Below are 10682 nucleotides of genomic sequence, written 5' to 3' on the forward strand. Positions count from 1 at the left end.
CAATGTGTTGAGTCCTCTTATATGGGGATCCAGAAGATGAACCAAGTCTCCATGTGCTTTGGGGGCCAAGACTGAAATGGGAGTGTGTCATACACTCTGTGTCTTTTTCTCATCTCCCACCTGCCTGGAAGGCACCCCATGTGTATGAACTTGCTAGGACAAAATCCTGAACATTCTTTGGCATGTCATCTCCCCCAAACCCTGAAGACAGCTGTGCAGAGGGGAGAAAGCAATGAAAAGCCATTGGGGAAGCAGAGAGCCAGCTGTCAGGGTATGGAGCCAAGATCACCACATTCTACACAGCCCTGGGCCCAGTTACCCAGGGCCAACACCCCAATGCTCACGTGGTTCTCATTAGGCTCATTAGCTGCAAAATAGCAACAAGCAAACAGCACAGAGACCAACTAATCACTAGACAACTCTTTGGTGGGCAGCACACTTTAAGCAGCAAAGGCCAGTCCTCCAAAGAGCTGCTAGCCTGGTCCAGGGGTAAGCATTTAGGGAGTGGTGCAGCACAATCGGTTTGGACAGGGAAATAACAGGGGTGTGGCTATCTGCACATCCCTCAGCAGCACCCTCTGAGACATGAGGGTGCATGCATGCTCAGAGACACTCACCCAATCTCAAGTTTCCAGTGCTGAAACTACAGTTTGGCAAAGAAGAATACTGGCAAATCTCAAGTGAGTTAGGAGTAGCCTGCAGGCCTGGAGAGCTGAGTGTGGCCAGGCCCAGACCTCCTCGGACATCTGGGTTTCAAGCCTGTGAGGCTGCCTTGTCCGGTTAGCCTCAACAATACCCTACCACCCTCCTTGCATAGGCTGAGCTCCCTGGGACATACCAAGCTTCTTCCCTAACCTGGAACTTCAAACACCTCTGGAATCCTCAGGGTGCTGTGTCTCAAAGTGTGGTCCTTGGTCCTGCAGCATCAGCAGCCCCAGGGAACTTATGGGAAGCATAGTCCCAGCCCCGCTTCTAATCTACTTATCAGACTCTTCTCTACGGTAGCATTTCCTGATGCTCCTTCTGGTAGTGGACCCTGAACTCTTCTTCGGGATGTTCAGCCACACCTAACTGTCATCTATAGTGTTTTTAAAATGGCAGCATCATGCCCTAGCCATTAGTCTCTGCCTTGCATAGAGTTACTGGGCCTCCTACTTCCCTGCTTTCTCTGCCCAAGGGAGTAGCTTGAAGCTGATTTGGTCTCAGTCTGTCCTCTAAGGAGGTGAGGAACCCTGAGCAAGTCACCAACTCTCCAAAGGGCAGTTTTTCACCTTTGAAAATATGAATGAAGGCTGGGAACATGGTTCTATTATAAAGTATCTGTCTAACACAGTCCGATGCATAAGACCCAGCACATTAATAATAATAATAATAATATTAATAATAATAATAATAATAATGAGAAAGAGGAGGAGAAGGAGGAAGAGAAGAAAACTTAGTTGTATTTGTTAATCACTGTCCCTGGGAAGCTAAAGCAGGAAGAGTAGCTAAGGCTACAAAGTGAGATCTTTTGAAGCTAGCTAAGGCTACAAAGTGAGATCTTGTCTCAAAGAGAAAAGAAAAGGAAAGAAAAGAAGAAATGAGAACACAGGTTTCTTCTTAACTTGACCTCTAGCCACAGAAGACTTGCACCCTGATGGTCCCACTCATCCAGGTGGCCTGAAAAGAATGTAGGTGAGAGAAATGTCTGGACTTTTGTTTTGAGGTCCTTAGAGCTACAGATAGCAGAGGGGGCGGAGCCATGAGGCCTGAGGCAGAGTTCCAGGGCTTGCTCACTGTTATCCCACTCCTATCACAACCCAATTATATATCCATCTCAAGACGTCCTGGGAAGGACAGAAGGGCATCCAACATGTTGGGAACACCACACATGTCACACCTCAGTACGTTTTGAGATGTGAAGCTCTCACATGTGAAGAGCCTGTGAGTATCTTGATGGAAGAAGTGACAAGACCAAGGTCTTACAGTCAGGCCTGGGCCTGGTACAGGCCGTGGCAGCTGTGAGGGCAGGGTCGGGTGGGCAATGGGGCAGAGGTCCTAGGGAGCTGATATAGACCCAATAGGAGGCCTGGGGTGCAAAGGAGAAAGAGCCTAGGAGTTCCTGTGAAGCCCATACTTTTGCCCGTAGGAAATGCCACCCTCGGCTACTGTTGAGAACGGGTCAGGGACACGCCCCAGCATGTGCTGCACTCCATCCTTGGCCACATCTCCCAACCAAAGCCTTAGTTTCCTCAAAGGTGGAGGATAAGTAAATCCTCATGGAGAAGCTTGACTGATAACACTGGTGACGAGCCAGGCAAGGGGTTGGGCAATCATAACACCCAGCTCTTAGCAGCATCTCCAGGAAGACACTGCTATCCCCAGTGCTCCGAGGTAGTGTGACACTCGGGACAGGATCAGACTCCTTGTAGCAAGTGTAAGAAGCATCCTTGAGTCAAGTTGTCTGCCTTCTGCCATTGTCTGACTCAGTTTCCTTATCCACCAAGTGGGAAGGATAAACACACTCTGCATAAAGTGGGTAGTGTATGGGTGTTGCCTCTGACATTAGTGGTGGCATGGGTCATGGTTCTCCCACCCTTGAGTAAAGGATCAACCTGGAGCCCATGACCCTTCCTGCCTCTGTCCTTGGTCTTGACATAGCAAACAGGAAGTCTTTCTCTCCCCACATTTAAGACAGCTTGGCAGGCTTCAGAGAATCTGAGAGAAGGTTCTTCCTGGCACAAAGCCTTACCAGATCACCCCAGTTCTATGCCTGCCTGATATCAGAACTGTATCAGGCCAGGGGCCAGGGCAGATGTGGATTCCCAAAGCCCACAATAAGAATAATGTCACCAGAGGCATATTCTGCAGACCAAAAACATGGGCACCAACACAATGACCCAGAAAACAGAACTTCAGGAAGTTTAAAAGACAAAATTTAAAAGAGGAATAGTTTCTTTCTGGAGGCATCTTTAAATCTCCCTCCCCTATACTCTGGAGGTCCCCTTGGTCTGCTTCACATTCTGGAGTCTTCATCCAGGTCTGTGTCAGGGGCAAGAGGAATGGATGGGACAGAAGCCACTCACGTTTGATACAGTGGTTGGTGCTGTTTGATGTTGTCCATCCTGGGCAGCACTGTCCCCCGCAGACATTTCTCCTGTGGGGTCACCAGGGCAAAGTTAACACGAGTTTGCTCGAAGCGGGTACTATTCACATAGCCCTCTTTGGGCAGAGCTTGGAGAAATACGTGGAAGCTGGAAAGACTGTCCCCATTCCACTCAGAGGCCATCTGCTCTAGGAATGAAGACTATGCTGTGATGAAGACCAAACTTGAGTCTTCTCCCTAGCATCCCTGTATACCTCTGGGAAACCTCTGTCTTTCCATCTGCACAATGGAGATAACGCCTGCCTCACTGAGTGACTGTGGTGAGAAAAGGTGTCTAGTAACCAGTACAGAGAATTCAGTTCAGAGCAGAGTACAGAGCCAAACTGAGGGGCCAGCATAGGCTATGTATCGAGATCTCATCTCATACAATAAAACACACACAGACACAGAGAGAGTCAGACAGACATACAGACACACAGAGACAGGCAGACACACAGACACAAATACACACACACACACACAGAGAGAGAGAGAGTCAGACAGACATACAGACACACAGAGACAGACAGACACACAGACACAAATACACACACACAGACACACAGAGAGAGTCAGACAGACATACAGACACACAGAGACAGGCAGACACACAGACTAAAATACACACACACACAGACACAGAGAGAGAGTCAGACAGACATACAGACACACAGAGACAGACAGACACACAGACACAAATACACACACACACACACACACACACACACACACACACACACACACACAGATAGTAACAGGGACAAGGTGGTAAGCAAGTTCATAGAGGTTCGGTCATTTGCCAAAGCCACATAACCATCAAGTACTAGAGCCAGATTCCAAAAAAAATCTAGGTTAGCAGACTAGTGGGTACCTCAGTGAGAGAGAGAGAGAGAGAGCGAGAGCCTGCCTAGCATGTTGAAGGCCCTGGGTTCTATCCAGAACACCAAAACCAAAACAAAAAAACGCTGAATTGGCTGAACTCTAAACCAGACCCCAAGTGTACAATGCTTCTCACCAAAACCACACAGCAAGCTCCTTGCCTGCGGATGCTGACAACTGCAGAGAAGGTACATACAAATCTAGTCTTAGGGATATGTGTGTGTGTGTGTGTGTGTGTGTGTGTGTGTGTGTGTGTGCATCTCCTTCCCACACATTTAGACTAGCAGAAGACTTGAGCAGGCCCATATGTAGTCAGACTGAGGGCTAAGTGGGTGACTGAAGAAACAGGGCTCTCTGGTCACTGTTCAAGAAAGGCTCCCAAGGTGACAGCTGATAGGAAGAGGGGACATAACTAAGCCACCCCTGCCTGGCAAGCCCTTTTCACTTGGGAAGGCCAATGGGATGTAGTCTATGGGTGGATGCACCTGACCCTGACACCTTGGTCTTGGTGGGACTCTCATTCCCCTTGCCAGATGTCCTCGGGTGTCTAGTGAGAGCTATCAGCACCGGAAGGATTTCCAACCCAAGCACTTCATCTGTAGACCTCAATGGCCAGACAAAGGAAACTCCCCAGAAAGAGTATATTGGAGAAGACTTCTTGGGTCAGATCTGTGGGGTCAGGACAGGCAAGGCTGGCTTTGCCTTCCTGGCCCCAGACACAAGGAACAGAAATGAAACATGTGTGAGTGGGGGAGGGGCAGAGGTTGGAGTGGGTAGCCACTCCTGGAATCCTTGGGGCCAAGATGGCGAGCATCTGGTGCCGCTTAGGGGATTGTTTGACATTTGAGTGGACCCCAGAGCTTGTGCGGTTGTGGGAGTCGTAAGAAGAATTCAAAATAAATTCCTAAAGCCTGCAAAGGCTGAGGCCCATTCCCAGTTCTTGGTCCCAACCTTATGGGGGGCATGGCCTCCTAGGAAGCTTTCAGAATGTCCTTCTGGCCAAGAGCTCTGTCTTGCTGGCCACCTCCTGCACCATCCTGGTTTCCTAATACTCTCCTCCCAGCCAAGGCCCAAGTCGCTGGGCTCTGGGGAGAGAGCTGCTCCCGAGACCCAGGGCTTTCCAGCATACACCCGAGTAGAAGGGGAAATCCATCCAGTTATTTGGAAGTCACAGCCCACTGTGTTAGTGACCAGGCCTCGTTGTGGGCTGAAAAGGTCTTTAAGAGAAAACAGGCTGCATGCCCTGGGAGTTTTCTGAGAAGCAGCGCCTGTGGGAACTTAGCACAGACCCAGGAGCCTACTTGGGTGGAAAGTCATACCTTAAGTCCTGCCCAAAGATCACCCCCACCCAAGGCACTCTTCAATCCAGATTCCCCTGGGACAGCTTTGCAGCTAAGATGGGCAGCAGCCAGGTCTGCCCTGCCTGTCTGTAGAGGAGTCCTAAGGGATGTCAGGGTCAGAGCGGAGACTGGCCAGAATCAGAGGCTGCCAGCAGACGGGGCAGGATGGGGCTGGAGGGTTACTTAAAAGAGATTCAGACATGCAATGGACATCCCTGAGAATACTACAGGCCCGGCCAGGAGAGCTGCTGGGAGGTGACAGCATGTGTCTCATGTTTGCTAGATGAAATCTGTATAATCCTAGGCCTTATGCACATCAGACATGATCTCCTCTGTGGAAAGTTACTCTGACGAGTGTCTGCCCCTCCCCCCACTCATTGGCACACTCATGCATCATTTAGTAGTGGTGGCTTATGCCACTGGGGCCTCCCTCTGTCTCTGGGTATCTCAAATGTTCTTTCCCTTTTCTCTTTGCCTTCGTAGGCTAACGCAGTGTCACAAAGCGTGGTCTATATTAAGTGCTCCCTCTATTCGCCCAGTCCGGGGCTCTCTTGGAAGTGGGCTGAGCATCACCAAAGGCAGAAAGGGGGATGTTGGGTTTACACCTCAGCCCGACTGACTCACATGGCAAGGAAGTGATTCCCCATCCCACAGGTTTCCTAACCTGCATAGGCCAGAGAGCAGGTCTACATCTGAGGCTAGGTCCTCATGTGGGCGCTGCTGCCAGACACACCCAGCTGGTTTCTCCACAGGGAGCAGAGGGCACCAGGTTCAGCTTCCAAAACAATGGGTGGGGCCTGACCGGAGCTGAAGTTTTTCTTTATTTCAAAATTTCTTACACTTCCTTTCTCTTCCTGTACTACTTTTAACCACTAATGAGTATGCAAAGTTTCCTTTTAATTGTGGATTTATTTATGTGGAAAGATGAGTCAGGCTTTGTTCGTAAGGATTAAAAAATGTAATTCATCTAAACATCCAGAAACAGGAGGATGGATAAATAAACTGTGGAAATTTTAGACAAAGGAACAATATATGCCAGTTAAAATGAATAAACTTGAGTTGTATATTATCATAGTTAAATCTCAAATTCCTAATAAGGAGGGAAAAACATTGTAGGGGAATACAATACGCTACTTTTTGTCTAAGTTTCAGATATGTTAGCCAACATTGTATATATTATGGATATTTGCATCTGTCACAATAGCATCAAATGCACGTTGGAAATATTTTAAATCCAAAGCAATGGTTAACTAGGGGAAAGAGGAGGTAAATGTATAAAAGAAATATCAACTCTAGTCTATTGCAACTTTGATATGCCGTGTTGTGTTGATATGCCTGGGAAGCCTGCCCTATTCTGAAGGAAAAGGAGGAGGAGGATCTGGGGCTGGAGAGACTGGCAGAGGAAAATAAAGAAAAAACAGGGCTGGAGATGGCTCAGTGGTTAAGAGCACTGCTCTTCCAGAGGTCCTGAGTTCAATTCCCAGCGACCACAGGGTGGCTCTCAACCATCTGTAACAGAATCTGATGCCCTCTACTGGTGTGTCTGAGGACAGCTACAGTGTACTTATATATAATAATAAATAAATCTTTAAAGGAAAAAAAAGAAAAAGTAAAAAAAACATCTGGCAAGGTGGCTCATTGGATAAGAGCACTAGCCAAGCTTACTGCCTGAGTTCAATCCTGAGATCCCACTTGGAGGAAGGAGAGAGAATAAAAACAAAATATTAAGAGTCAAGAAATGCTGAGTGTGGGGAGACAATAAGCCCCCTGTAGATTGTAGTACTGTTCACTGTTCACTACTGTGTCACAGACATTTAGCACAATGCCTGGCACATGTATTAATCTTCAGTACATTTACAGTTCCAAAAGGAAAGGGTTCTTGATTTTGTGTCTTTCTTTCTTTCAGTGTTGTTGTTGCTGCTGCTGTTGTTTTTCCAGATAGGGTTTCTCTGTGTAATCCTGGATATCCTAGAACTTGCCCTGTAGACCAGGCTACTCTAAAACTCCGAGATCTGCCTGCCTCTGCCTTCAGAGTGCTGAGATTAAAGGCGTGGGCCACCACCTGGCTGTTTGTCTATTTTGTCCACTGCTATATAACCAGGGTTTTCAGGATAATGCATATTAATGGAGTTCTGCCAAAAATTAACAAAACAAAAACAAAATCCAACCAACCAACCAACAAAAACCCCTCAATTAACAATAGTGTAGTTCTACATTCCACCAGCAGATGGCACTTGGTCCCTAGATCTGACCTGCACACAATGGCCAGAACGGACCTGGATTGAAGAAGTTAAGGAATAATTCTGCCACTTGGGCCCCTTCCCAAGAGATGAATGGGATGCCAGAAGAACTCAACATCTACCAAAGCTGTAGGAGACAAAACTGAGGAGCCAACTCCAGCACAGGTATGCATCTGTGTATATAGCAGGTGCCCACAACTAACATACTTGGTCATAGCTGCCAGCTTTGTCCTGGCCAGTCTGCTTTGCTTCACTTTATGACTTCAAATAGCAGCACGTTCCAACACACACACACACACACACACACACACACACACACACACAACACACACACACATACACACACACACACACACACACAAGCCTGCAGCATAACCACCCCCTCCCCCAGAACAGCCAAACTTCATCTGAGCCTCAGCCCTGCCTCCTCTATACCAAGACTTCATCCTTGCTCCTGGGCAAACCCTTTTGGTGAAAAGCCCTAGTTTTGAGTCAATGTTAAGCCTGCATGACAGCCTCATCTCCAGGGGCCACTCCGGCCATCTCCCTCCCCATCTCTGATCAAGGACCCCCCAGGTCACGGTGTCTGAGCCTCTCCCCTACACTGTACTGCTCCATTGCACTTAACAGAACACGCCCTATGCTTTTAGAAACACATTCACCAGCACACACAGCGTTCACGCCTCCAACTTGATTTTAAGAAACTGACTTGCCCTCCAGCAGGATTTGTATTCTGTGTCTCCGTGCCTTCTCCTGTGCTCGGCACATGTAATCATGAAGTTGCCTGCACAAGTCAGGAGAGAGGGGAAAGCCGAAACAGGGCAGGTAACTCTCCTTGAATGGTCCTACGCAGGAGGCACTTGGCAGCACGCAGCTCTATGCCCCAAGACTTTAGGCTAGGCCTCCGAAGGGTAGCAGGGGGTCCAGACTCTGAAAGGGCCAGCTACGTGCAGGCACTGATCTGCTGGGAACACGGAAGCAAACAAAACCCTGCTTAAGTAGAACTTGTATAAGTCTGAGCACATACACAGAAATAGAAATGTTATGGGGGAGGGGGATAAATGCTATAAGAAAGCATAAAAACAGGGCGAGGGTGAGGAAGGGATGAGACACGGTGAATTCTTCTAAGATACAGGAGGTCGCTGCAGCCAAGAAAAGGGTGTGTGCGCAGAGTAGGAGGCAGAAGATCCTCTGTAGTAGAGCTAGGCTTACAAGCATCCGGACAGTTACGGGACTACAAACGGACAGGTAAGCCAGGCTCAGGATAAGGGCTGTCAAGCCCCTCCTAGACTAACCAATGGCACCCTGCCCAGTCCCAGTGTTGCCAGGTTCCTGTGCCACTCACTCCAGAGACACCTGGATACTCGTTGAGGTCTCCAACCTAGCAGGCATTAAATTCTGGGCAGGGTGTTGTTGGGGCGAGGAGGGGGCCTCCTTCTGTGGTGATAGAGTCCAGGGCCGCAGCGAGTGGTGCTAAACAGTAAGTTGAAGAGTTGGAGCAAGGCGTGGCCTTTGCAAACAACGCTGCCATATAGACTTACTGGCACACATAGACCCAGTCCCTCGCACATCGCAGCCTTCCCCTCCACACAGCTCCTGACCCCATGCCTAAGCCCTCTGCGTGTCCCAGCAGACCTGAGCCCGGACCATACACTTGTCTCGGCGCGCCAGCTTTGCTGTCAGCCCCTTCCTGGAGATGCGTCTGTCTTCGCGCCCTGATGTCCCCACTTCCCCGCCCAGATCCTCCACCTACTGGCGCCCCGAGCCAGTTTAACCTTCTCTGGGCCTCAAGAGCCCAGAGCGCCCACCCAGCAGCGACCGTGAGAGCTCTTTAGCCCAGTGCGGAAGGAGTTAGAAACGCACAAGAGCTTAATTAACGTCGGGGTTCCGGGTGAACTGCTGTCCAAGGGAAAGGATAGATTTATTTTCCCCAAAAAATAACTTTTTGAAAGCTGGTCCCGGGCCCCGGCTTCGGAACCTCGGAGTGGTTTCTCTATATTACCGAGGACAAAGGAACAGGAGTCTCCTCTAAAGGCATGACCTTCCGGTACCCCCGCATCCCCACCCCCAACCCCCTCTCCAGTGCTCACCCGGTGAGCCGCCCTCGCCGTGCAGCCGCGGATCGCTGAGGGGTCGCCAGGCGCGTGACAGAATGTGCGGCCCGGGCTGCTGGCTGCTGCTGGCCTCGAGGATTGCTCCTCCGAGTCTGGACAGGTGGCTGGACTCGACGCAGCTGCTGGGCTCGGGATGGCCTCCTGGCCTCGGCCTCTGCGAGCCTCCCAGGGGTCCCCTGGCCCGGCTGGTTCCACTCAGAGGGCGACAAGCCGGGGACCGGCGCGTCAGGCTCTCGAAACAGACTGTACACCTTGGCTGCAGCCGCTGCGGGGTGGCTTCCCACGGGGCGCCACAACCGATTCGCATCCCTGCTAGCTGGTTCGTATGTCCCTACGGAATCCCTTTGGGCTTGACATGTCCCCATCAAGAGAGCCAGGACAAGTGGCAGGAAGCACCTCCAACGCACCCGTTGGATGCGTCCCGAGCAGCGGGAGGTGGTCGGCGCCCTCATGGCGCCAGAGTGGCTGCAGAGCTGTGGGCACCAGAGACCTCGCAGGGAGGTGCTCTCCATCGTTCGCTCCACAGACCGGCCTGGCAGCTTGCCCCCTTCCCGTCTAGGGGACCTCTGAAACAGCGGTCTGGGGGTCCGGGGGTTCCCAGGCAAGGACTGTATGGCTTGAGCTGCTCGGGCTGCGCACCGAGCCCGAGTCCGCCGCACCTTCGCGCCCTCACTGCCGCCGTCTGAAGGGGAACCGGAGGGTTTTATTTTTGGAAACCGCCCCCCTGCTTTTTCGTCTCTTTTATCCACGCCATGCCCCCTCCTTGGAGGGACAGCTCGGCCCCCTTATTACGGGAGACAAGAATTCCAGCAACACCCTCTTTGGCACCGAGAAGCGAGCGGGCGGCGAGGGGATTAACCCGTGAGGAGCTGCGGGCGACGTAGAGCCGACCCGGAGACTGGAAAGGCAGATGGCGTCTGCCCGGACAAGCGCACCTGAGCCGCCTTTCTCCTGTCCTGAGCAAGCTTAAGTTGTCCACCTGTCC

The 10682-nt window shown here is 50.7% G+C and overlaps 1 protein-coding gene across 1 annotated transcript in view; it reads right to left on the minus strand.

Annotated features, from left to right (window-relative positions):
- Nucleotides 1-10234, minus strand: part of LTBP2 (latent transforming growth factor beta binding protein 2) — an 89637-nt gene extending 79403 nt beyond the window's left edge. Inside the window, exons 1-2 of the mRNA XM_080928537.1 lie at nucleotides 9674-10234; nucleotides 3066-3136 (exon numbers count right to left, since the gene is read on the minus strand). Of these exons, the coding sequence (XP_080784663.1) occupies nucleotides 3066-3136; nucleotides 9674-10209 (607 nt within the window). The 5' untranslated portion in view covers nucleotides 10210-10234. The remainder of the gene's footprint in view (nucleotides 1-3065; nucleotides 3137-9673) is intronic.
- Between the last annotated feature and the right edge of the window lie 448 nt (nucleotides 10235-10682).

The sequence above is a fragment of the Micromys minutus genome, assembly GCF_963924665.1.
Source record: "Micromys minutus genome assembly, chromosome: 1".
In the NCBI taxonomy this organism is placed as follows: domain Eukaryota; kingdom Metazoa; phylum Chordata; class Mammalia; order Rodentia; family Muridae; genus Micromys; species Micromys minutus.